An 11,978-nucleotide genomic window follows, 5' to 3' on the forward strand; every position below is an offset into this window, starting at 1 on the left:
CCCCCTTTCTGGTCTTTATTAAATGTATTTGTTAGGTGCCAACTTTTTCTGTTAAGATTACCCATCGCTTCTTTTATATCCGTTTTGTTGATGTTTACTGTTCTAGTTTATTTTGGCCTATGTGGTTTTGTTTTGTAGGTTTTTCTTAGGATCAATTCTTTAGTGAGTAGACAGAGGGGTTTAAAGAGAATTGATCTGGATTTAGATAAGCGATCGTCAAATGTATTAAGGACACAGTCTACAGTTAACTTTGAGACACTATAATATCAGAGGTATGTGCTTAACCGTTATCCATGTTAGTCTCTCGTAATTTAGAAGATTAAAAAAACCCAACATTTTTAATGTTTTAAGTCTTGACCGGTTTTGCACATTTCAACCCTCCACCAGACACAGATTCCCTCACAGGCGCGCGTGCACACTCACACACATACACACACACACTCACACACACACACACACACACACACACACACACACACACACACACACTCACATACACACATACACACACAAACACATACACTCTGACACATATACACTGACACGCTGACACACTAACACACTGACCCACTCCCTCACCTGTGTGGGCCTTGTTGACCACCTGTTTGATCAGGTCAAGGACACCGTCTGTAGACACCTGGACATCTCTCCTGGAGTAAATCTCACCTGACCTCCACAAGCCTGGCAACTTGTTGTAGTCGTAGACAGACTGTGGTGAAGAAAACAATGGTGAAATGGTATATGTTTAACGCTCCTATCAACACTATTAGGTTATTTAAGAGGCGGGACCTCCGAGTTTAACGTCCTTCTCCGAAAGGACTGAGCCAAGTGGGAAATTCGTGTTTAGTGCCTTTTCCAAGGACACAAACTCCGACGGAGCTGATGCTGGAACCCCCAAACCTGCAATCTCACGATTACGAGTCCGTTAGCCTAACCACTTGGCCACTAACATCCTCTCAGACAGTTGAGAAACACACATGTTTGAGGGAGATCTCACCAAATAAAACAAAATCAGTCAATCAAATTTTGTTACTTGAAAGATGGGGAGTGTGGAGGAGGGAGGGGGGGGGTAATTACAAGTAGTCCTTTTTATCACTGGCGAATTAAAATGTTGCAATAAACTAATGGTCAGTTATAGGGTGGTTAAAAAAAACAACTTGCAATTACTGTTTAGTAAAAACGTACATTTACTTTTCAGTAAAACTTATAATTACTGATCATTAAAACAAAATTAAATAGTTTATGGAGTGGCAAAAAGTCATAGTATCTACCTCAACCACTACATCATGCAGGCTCTAGGAGAAATGCATTAATTAAGGCCTCATGCCACTGACAAAAACTGAAATGTTCTCAAAAGAATAAAGTAGACATGTATTTATGTCAGTTTCTCTATCGGCTTCACTACAGGTTCCTATCTAAGATTGCTCAGTCGATGACGTGGACTCACATGAAGGGGATAAACCGCACTGCTCAAGACGAGGGTGAGTGTGGTGGAGATAACAAGCAGGCTTTTCATTCTGTCTGTGTGTGTGGCCGTTTCTTGTAGGTAACGCAAAGGGTCTTCTGTCTTGCCTCTCTCTGTGGTCTCCTTGTAAACTTAAAGGATCTTTTGTTTTTTCTGTCTCTGTGTGGTCGTGCTTGTTGCAAACTCAAAGGGTCTTCTGTCTTGTCTGTCTCTGCGATTTTGTCTGTGGCTAACTCAACAGATCTTCTGTCTTGCCTGTCACTGTGTTCGTGCCTGAAGCTATCTCAAAGGATCTTCTGTCTTGTCTGTGGATTGGAATCTCGTGATGTGTCCGCTGCCTGCAATATCCCAATATTTATACCCTATCAGCCAGGGAAATAATGCGTAATTCATACAGGATACGATCTCTTTTCTACGATCATTGTTATTTCAGATTTTCACAAAGAAGAACTAGATTCTACTCGTAAATACGTTTCCGATATCTGTCAGTCTTATCAATGCACCACGGGACCCTGGTGCTGATGCATGTAGGTCAGTTGTCCATCTGGCGAGTCTCTCACGCTCCCTGTGACAGTTCCGATACATCGGCACTCGGACAGGATCCGTGACTACTGGACGGAGTGACGTCATCTCTTCTGTCCGTGTCTGGAAACCTGAACAAAGAAAATACATGTAGATCTATGCATGCAGACATTTGAGTCGGTTCTGTCTTTGTTGTCAGTCAAGAAAACGGTCTCCAGTTGGAGTCTTTCCTACTCTATGACATTTTTAAAGGCCGATCTATCTATCTATCTATCTATCTATCTATCTATCTATCTATCTATCTATCTATCTCATACTCACAAACACACAAACAGGCACATAAACACACACACTCATAGACACACAGACATACTCACATACACATTCACATAAACGCCCCAAAACGCACAAAATCGCCCACATTGACACAAAATGTTTATAGGTGCAGTCACTTTCACTCAGTCTCATCTATAGCGAAAAAAGCCGTGTTATTCTGGTTAAAATTTGGCGAAATTGAATAGTTTTTTTCTGCCGCTTACAACGCTGTAACGTTTTTTTTTAAAGAGGCAGGATCTTTGAATGTAACGTACATATCAGAAAGGTCTGAGCCAAGTACAAACAGATCGTGTGTCGAGGGTACCTTTTCCCGAGACACGCCGTCGGACTGTGCGGAGCCTCGAACCCCACCCCCGAGCCCACAACCACACGTTCATGAGTCCGGTGTCCTTACTACTAGACTGTCATCGCTATTGTCCTTTTTTACATGTAAAGAAACTATAAAAAAAAAACTATAGTTGACAAGTTTCAATAAAATAACATACATAAAGGAACTATTCTTTTTATTGACTATTGTAGATAAGTTTCCATTAAATAGTTTGATTTTAAAAAATAAATGTTAAAGTATTTGTTCGAGTTTGGAGGAAAACGTGTTAGTCAATTAGAAAAGAATATGCCTTGCGTTTGTTGTTCTGTCACTTCATCTGGGAGCACTTTGGATTGGACAGAAAAAGGTTCGAATTCCTAAAGGGCATGTTCCTTTTTGAGCTGCTTTGATTTTCATACAGTTGTTTTCGTTTCCACCCTGAATCATTTCCTGGGGACATCCCTACAAACAGGGGTGGATTCATTTAGCCTTTAGAAAAATCGGAACTGTATTCCAAGAGTTAGGATAACGACAGAATTTTGTTTTGGATTTGACAAAAAAGTTATAACTTATAGAGTACTTTATTGTTGTCCTTATTTTTGAAGAAATTGCGTTGTTGTTTTTTTGTTTGTTTTGTTTGTTGTTTTGTTGTTTTTCTTGTTTTTAGTTGTTGTTGGGGTTTTTGTTTCTGTTTTATTTTTGTCTTTTTCATTCTTTCTTCAGGGAGGGGGGGGGGGGGTGTTTACAGGGCACACAGTTAGCGAAACAGGATGTCTAGACTTTAATCATAATAATGATACTATTAATTACGCAGTGAGCGACATAAACACCGTGGTTCTGAATCCTGTTTGAGTGCACATCAGTGGTACTAAATAAAAGATTAGATAGATCTTACTAAGAAATCTGCATGATCTCTGCCGGAGACTCGTCTCAGAGCCAAAAAGATCCAAGTACAAGATAAGCACACAACAGATGGCCGACTTTCGCTTTGAGCCAAGAGGACGATGTCTCTTGATAAGACTTTCTTGAGTGAATAATCCGGATCCTTTGTTGTTTGTCAACACCACTGTCCCAGAGATAACGAAAGAACTGCCCGGTATCTGCTGGAGAGATTTCTGTCAGACGCAGATAGTTCCTCCAACTGATCTAGTATAAATATCAGAAATTTGCCAGCGATGATCAAAGCAAGAGACAAACCAAGAGAACAGACTCAACACTCCGTTATCTCACCGCAGAACTAACTATCTACACAATGATGAACGTCTTTGCCATTTTCTCAACTCTCATGTCCGTGGCTTTGGGCTTCCACACTGGGGTAATGTTTTATTTTATACTTTTGAAGTCCTCTTGTCAGACAATTGTCGTCTGCATGTGAATCGAATCATTGCTTTGTTTAACACAAATTTTGTTTGTTGCTATCTGCTTTTTTTTTCTATACATCTACATCTGCCTTATACCTCATTTTACTTTAAGTAATCCATCATTTAAACATTGCCGTGTTGTTGACGATTTTTACGTCTGTCTGAGACACAGCGATATTTATTGTTGTTTTGTCTTTAAAAAAAAAGTAAACTAAATTTGTTTGTTTCTTTGAAAACCTTTTCCCTGATATTGTCCACAATCTTTACAATTATTTTGTTCACACATCTTTAACATTCCTTCACTTGCTCATGTTTGTTTTTCCCATCAAGTACCCTGCTTCTGCTTTTCTCTCCCGTGAGTTGTCGACTGTCGGTAGTCTCTTCACTGTCATGGCTACGTCATGTGACTTGTCGTTTCTTTCGTCTGTCTTTAAATTCAACCCTGACACTAAGGTCAAATTTGTATAATTTCTATTAATGCTTTTTTCTGTAAGTATAACATGCCTTTGATTATTTCATACTTATATAGTATAAAAAGATCTCCTATAGGCGTGATGTATCTATTGCCATAGGACCCGAATCCGAGAAGTAACTCATTTTGTCAGCACGCTTCACCTTTGTTGTTACACTGCAGCCTTTTACACAGGCAAGCTGGGTGTTTGGCGGGTGCTCTGGTGTGGTTTGCTCCTTCTTTCCTATCAAACATCAATCGCCCTTACATCCCATTTTTCTTTCTTATATTTGTTACTCTCTAGTAACACCTCTAATCTTCTGGCGCTCATATGACCTTATGCAGTTGCGGCGCAGTAAAACTTCTACTAAAACTAAAAAAACACAGGCAATGTAAGCCGTACGGTTCTACTGTCAGTCTTTTACTTGCTTTACTAAAGTATAAAGTAAAACTATTTCTGTTTGGTGACCCTCTAAATCTTGCTATTGTTGTGCATGTATCAGATTTTCCTGTAGCTTTGAATGATCCCCCCCCCCCCCCCCAGGGTCACTCTGGAAGTCACGGGGGTTTCAGTGACGCCATCAAGCGACCTGTGGTCTCCCGGAGAGACGTGGCCGCCGTGACCCAAGATGACCTGTATGACGTCATCAAGCAGGTTGTGGCACAGGCTCACACAGGTGAAGACTTGGTGGTTAAAGACAGGGGTTCGAGTCTTGGTGGTTAAAGATAGGGGTTCTAGTCTTGGTCGTTAAAGAGATGGGTTATCGTTATGGTGGTTAAAGAGATGTGTTCAAGTCTTGGTTCAAGTCTTGGTGGTTAAAGAGATGTGTTCAAGTCTTGGTGGTTAAAGACAAGGGTTCCATTCTTGGTAGTTAAAGACAGGGGTTCCATTTTTGGTAGTTAAAGACAGGGGTTCCTGTCTTGGTCGTTAAAGAGATGTGTTCTAGTCTTGTTTGTTAAAGACAGGGGTTATCATGTTGCCTTGACCTCATGGCCCATTCACCGAGGGGTCTCAACAATTCCATGTTCTGGCAACATATATGTATATATATATATATATATATATATATATATATATATATATATATATATATATATATATATATTATATAATATATCCAGCGCATAAAACACAATACACCCGCCGTCCACTCCACAGGTACAACATCCGAGGACCTGACACAGGCTGCAGTCAAGGTCATAGCCCAGGTGGACAACCTGTTAGCCGCGGACAACTCTCCAGGTGAGGCTTTGTAATGATAACAACAACAACAACTGAAATAATATAATGAAAATAATAAAGAAAAAACAATTATCACAAATATTGTTATTATTATTATTATTATTATTATTATTATTATTATTATTATTATTATTAGTAGTAGTAGTAGTATTATTATTATCATTATTTGTAATCATTATTATTATTATTATTATCATTATTATTTCTATTATCGTTATTATTATTATTATAATAATAATTATTATTTTTATTATTATTATAATAGTAATAATGATGTTATTATTCTCAATATTAATTATTGATTATCATCATTTATTATATCAATAAATTACATTTTAATGGCTCTAAATAATATAATATTTTCTACTAAAGTAACACATTTCTTTTAGCATACAAATCAATGTGCATACGCCCATGAGTCACTGCTCTATTCTGTTTTCCGTGCTTTTATTAACATTCACAACCATTCTCTCATTCTCTATATCTACAGTACTGATATATATATATATCTGTCTCCCTGTCTCGCTCTTTGAGTTTCCTCTGCCTCTCTTTCTCCCCCCCCCTTCTCTTTCTCCTTCTCTCTCTCTCTCTCTCTCTCTCTCTCTCTCTCTCTCTCTCTCTCTCTCTCTCTCTCTCTCTCTCTCTCTCTCTCTCTCTCTCTCTCACTGTCATTCTGTTTCTCTCTATTTCTCTCAACATCATTAAAAAAGCAAACAAAAACAAATAAAAACATCAACAACAACACTAAACCACAAACAAACCATCTCTATAAAGATATGTACACAAGGACCACAAAGTAACCCCCCCCCTTTCCCCTAACCTTCCGCACCAGTTGACCCCAGTGACGTACGTAAGCTCATAGAGGTCAGCTCTGCTCAATTTGGTGCCAAAACTGCAGTCTCGGCGATTTTTGACGGTATGTACATATTTTGTTTGTTAGAGATTTTAACTTCTTGTTTGTGAAAGATGATGCTCACACATGTTTATTATAGATTTTTTAAAAACTTCTTTTTCATGTTCTAGTTGGTGCTTACACATTGTTTAATTATAGACTTTTAATTTATTTTTTACGTTATAGTCTTGTTCAGGAGGAGAAGATGATTGGCTTCAAATACAAATGAAACCTAAGGTGTGTTAACAAAAGTATAACGTCCATTTGTCTTAGTGCACCACTTAACAGACTAAACGGATAAAGTACTGTGTTTTTTGGACAGGAGGACGTATGCGATTTCTTTTTAAAAGTGTATTTATATCCGTATTAACCTTACATTTGTTATGTGACTATGAAAAAACAACAATGAGTGGGTGGTTGGCGGGTGCTCTGGTGTGGTTTGCTCCTTCTTTCCTATCAAACATCTATCGTCCTTATCTCCCCTTGTTCTTTTTTATGTTTGTTACTCTCTTGTAACACCTCTAATCTTCTGGCGCTCATATGACCTTAATATTATGCAGTTGCGAGCGCTGTAAAACCTCTACTAAAACTAAAACTAAAAAACAATGTACTTTGTCAGAAGTAGAATTACGTTGCCGCAGTTACGTTCTCCCCGGAAGTGTTTCCATAGTGACCTACTAATGACGTCACTGTTCGCCGTCTCCACAGACGCCATGACGGTGCAGGGAGAAAAGATGGCGGCGGCGCTGAGGCTGTGGGACAGTCTGGTGGACACGGCCAGGGAACAACAAGGTCTGTACTTCTCGTCTGTTCCCACATTTGTCACATTTCTTGACAAAACTAATACAGGGCAATTTTTATATCTCACTGTTTTGTCTTTTCTTTCCTCTCCTTTTCTTTGATTATTTTTTCGAAAATACTGTGGCTGTTGTTGCTTTCTTTTGTTATCGTCTTTTCGTTTCTGTATGCATTCTTTTCCCCTTCGTTTTCCTGCTTGTCGTAATATTACGATACCCATCCGAAGTAACAATAAAAAGACCTTAGAAAGCTTTCTAAGCTACATTTTTTGAGGATTCGAACACAGGACTTCAATACAATATTTGTCTTTCACATTGTCCTCTTACAAGCTTTTGGTTACATCTGGGATCGACAAAATCGATAAGAGTAGGCTTCGGCCGCCACACGGGCAAAATTCAAAAATTTCCTATCAACTGAAAATGCTAGGTGTGTCCCACGCGCTCATTTGACCTTATGCAGTTGCGAACGCCATAAAGCACTTTTAAAAAAACAACAGAAAAAAAGGATCGACACAAATTACCCCCCAGCGACCAATAGACGTACAGGGCATGTGTGGTGGGTCATTTCTACCACTTCTCAGAAGTAGGTCAGCTCAGTATACGAGGATGAGCCACTCACCGCCTCAACAACAGACAGTATGTGAGTTTCTACGTCCCTCTCAACACTTACTTCTTTTACGCCAACTAGGTCGTCATACAATAAGACTTTTATAGTAGGTAATGACTTTTGATGAATAGTAAGTCTCACTAAAAATCAAATAAAAGATGATTTTTAAGCTCCTGAGTCAAATTGTGCCCCCAAACTAAACCACCTCTCGTTACGTCATCTCCCCGTGCCCAGCGGCCGGACAATCCACCCGAGTGACACTGACGGCCATCAAGGACACAGCCCGGGCCATGCAGGCCATCGTCACTGACACAGGTAGGACATACCAACGTTAGATGACAAGATAACTTCACTGAATCTTTTACTAAAATATTGCTAACTTCTAGAGAGAAAATTGAACAACAAATACTTCGCTATCATTGCCACTGACACAGGTAGGAAATAGGGACATGGGATGACCTTTCTTAATTAATCTTTTACTCCAACGATGATAACTGTAAAGAGAAAATGAGTAACACATCCTTCGCTACCATCGTTACTGACACAGGTAGGAAATAGGGATCGTCATCATCAGTGCAAACATGCAAACATTTTTTTATTACATAAGGTGAGGGGTGCATTATTAAATTGTATTTTGATCATTCAACATCTGACGCTAAAACAGCACCTGGACATGGATGACTGGTACCTCTATAAATAAATCATTGATGGTCATCTGACGCTCAGAGCTGTATTTCTCCCTGTTATTATCAACTCATTGTTTCTCTTCTTCTCAGTGTCCTATGTGACGGACATCCTGAGACTGGCTGGGACAAACCAAGGTAAGGAACCGGGCTGTAGGCTTGACTTATGGGTCTTTCTATACTTGACTGGTGTCTTTATACACTTTGACTTGTGTCTTTCAAGACTTGACCTGTGTCCGTTTAGCGTGGCTTAGTATCAGCACCTTTCTCCTTTGAATTCATTGCAGTTATTTTGCTTGTCTTTACACCGTACCTTAAGAAAGGGAATATGAATAGAAGCACATCGACACAATATTAGTCATTTAGTGCTGGGGAAAAGTTTGACAGATTGAATAGACAGAAACAAGAGGGACAAAGAAAAGAAGTAGGACCTGCCACTGACACCCTCCAACAACCCTTACATTAAAGTGCAGGAAATGACACCAAAAAACCCCCCACCAACAGTTCACATAAAATACCTGTTCAACTTTTTAATCAAAACTTATAAGAAATATTTATTATGGAAGTACCTTCGTCTTGGTCAATTCCACAGCACCATATTTGGGGAGACATAAAAAAAGAACACATTAACAGTGTGCGTTTTTTCTTACCGTAAAAGATCGTCAAATTTTGTCTTTGTTCCATCACTTACCATGATATCTTTTCTCTGTCTCACCACTTACCATGATACCTTTTCTTTGTCTCACCACTTACCATGATACCTTTCCTTTGTCTCATCACTTACCATGATACCTTTCCTTTGTCTCATCACTTACCATGATATCTTTTCTTTGTGCATCTCCAGGAACCAGCAACAACAAGCGGGTAAGTGTTTTAGCAGACTCACAAGCCTTTAGAACCTGACTCCTGTAGTTTTCCTGTAAGAAATGATTTTTAGCAAGCAAACTGAGATTATGTAAATCACTCTTTTCAACGTTTAATTGTTTTAGAATCGACAAGACTTAGTAGGAAATGGATTGCCCGACACCCCCAGCGTAATTCAACCTGCGAGCTAACGATGTAAACCTCTAGATCTATATTATGCTGTATTCACATTCACGAAAATAATCACCCGGTTAATTGTTACCGCTCCCTCTCTGTGCTGTTTGTTTTTGTTTTTGTTTGGTTCATTTTGTCTTGTTTTTGTCCCCAAACTAGCTCAAGCTCCGATGTGTCATGTGGTGGTGTGCAAGAGCAAACATTGACATATTTATTTGTTTTGTTTTGATTTTTATTTCAGGCACTCTCCAAGAGAGGTAAGTACAATTAATGTACAAAGCTTAGTTCGGAAACTTGAGGTTCACTTCCCGGGGTGGTTGGGGGGGGGGAGCAGCAGAACAAGGGGAGTAAATGAGTTACTTCTCGCAATCCTTGAAAGGAGATATAGGCCAAAAATAGACACATCAAATTTGTAATTAATATTTGACTTATTTATTTTCACTGACTTTAATGCCTTCAATCATTTCATATGCTGAATTATATCAACTCAATCTATAACTTTGATATATCTATCAGTGTCCAAGGATCAGAATTCGAGAAGTAACTCATTTTGTCTGCATCATTCACAAATACAAAAAAGAAGGAGAGATCATGATGATAGATGTTTGATAGGAGAGAAGGAGCAAACCACACCAGAGCACCCGCCAATCACCCACTCAGCCTAATCCAAAGATAAATGTGTCTCGACGCGGTGGAATAAGGCTCTCGTCAATTGTTGGGCATATAGAGTTATTGGTATTGTTTTAAAGTTTGCTTATTTATCTTACATTTGACGTAAAAATACTCATCTATCTTGGATAGAAGTCGAGATATTTGGTATTAAAGAAGGTGAGGGTCGCCTGGTATCAGAGACAAAATTAGCGAGAAATGGCCATCAAAGTTAAGCGACTTACAAAGCTGTAGTGTCTTTGAAAGCTACAAATTTACATTTTTGTACCGCTTATCAACGTTTTTTTAAAAAGATTAAATGTACACAGAAATGCTTTTTTAAAATGGACATAAAAGATATTGAGGCCCCCCAAAAAAGAAGAAAAATTGATAAAAATTGCCAAAGGAACAGAAAACGTCATGTTTTTTTAATTTCAATATTTTGACAAGTCGCTGAATTCACCACACTGCCTGACAAAGTATCCTTTAGACAATATCACAGACGTGAATGAACATTTTGAGAGGCCAGTTGATTTCACAAAGCGCAGCCTAGATGTCACAATCACTGTCTTCACCAGCACAAGCCTCAAACACAAACACTTTTTCTGTCGTCTCCGCCATTATCGTCTTCACCATTCTCCTCTTCAACTACCATTAACCCTGAACCACCTCCAAAACCTCCTTTTCCTCCTCCTCCTCCTCATCATCAACTTTATATACAGAGAATACAAAAGGTTGAGACTTGGTCGATTTAGGATTTCCAAAAAAAATATAATAATAATACGTTCAACGTTTCGCTGTATGGCTTCATGCTGTACATGAAGATAAAATCATCATCATCATCATCATCATCATCATCATCATCATCATCATCATCATCATTAACCATAACCGACGTCACATGACAGTTGTAGAAGAAGCCCTGTATGTGTGTGTTTTCTGTCCCCAGGCTGGAGTGTGGGAGTGGACGTAGGCTACGGGTCTCACTCCGGGGGTCGTGTGGGGGTCAGTGTCGGCTTCTCCTTCTGATCTATTCAACAACACACTCACAGTTGATCTACTCAACGCACTGATCCACTCAACAACACACTGATCTACTCAACAACACACTGACAACACACTCACAGCTCATCCACTCAACACACTGATCCACTCAACAACACACTGATCTACACAACACACTGACAACACACCCACAGCTCATCCGCTCAACTCACTCACAGCTCATCAAACCTGTCATGATGTTTTTGACACAAATATACGCAATGAAATCTGAGTGGAGGAAAAGAACCATGTACTCTTCATGAATAAAAACATCTTTTTTAAAATAAAACTTTTCGTGTAATTGTCTTTAGAAAAGCAATGTTTACTACGGACAAGTTTATACTTTGTTGTTGTTGTTGTTATTGTTGTTGTTGTTGCTGCTGTTGCTGTGACTGCTGATGTTGTTGCTGGAAAGGCTTGCTTTTTGCTTTGACTTTGTTGTCGATGAATAGGCTAGAAGACTTTGGCTATACACAGTTTTACAGATTGTCACGAACATAAAATGTAGGGCATTTTTATGGCTAAACCTTTCCTAATGACTTTGAAACGTAGGACAGGCGTCTGTGGTGTAGTGGTTAGGCGGC

The 11,978-nt window shown here is 39.1% G+C and overlaps 1 protein-coding gene across 1 annotated transcript; it reads left to right on the forward strand.

Moving 5' to 3' along the window:
• Positions 1–5,604: 5,604 nt before the first annotated feature.
• Positions 5,605–11,678, forward strand: LOC101859984. The gene is made up of 8 exons (XM_005110961.2): positions 5,605–5,685; positions 6,518–6,601; positions 7,286–7,369; positions 8,216–8,296; positions 8,758–8,802; positions 9,509–9,528; positions 9,944–9,959; positions 11,300–11,678. Exons 3-8 carry the CDS (start codon positions 7,291–7,293, stop codon positions 11,377–11,379), a joined length of 321 nt encoding a protein of 106 aa, XP_005111018.1. The 5' UTR covers positions 5,605–5,685; positions 6,518–6,601; positions 7,286–7,290; the 3' UTR covers positions 11,380–11,678.
• The last annotated feature ends 300 nt before the right edge of the window (positions 11,679–11,978 follow it).

Source organism: Aplysia californica, unplaced genomic scaffold, assembly GCF_000002075.1.
Source record: "Aplysia californica isolate F4 #8 unplaced genomic scaffold, AplCal3.0 scaffold00973, whole genome shotgun sequence".
Classification (NCBI taxonomy): Eukaryota; Metazoa; Mollusca; class Gastropoda; order Aplysiida; family Aplysiidae; genus Aplysia; species Aplysia californica.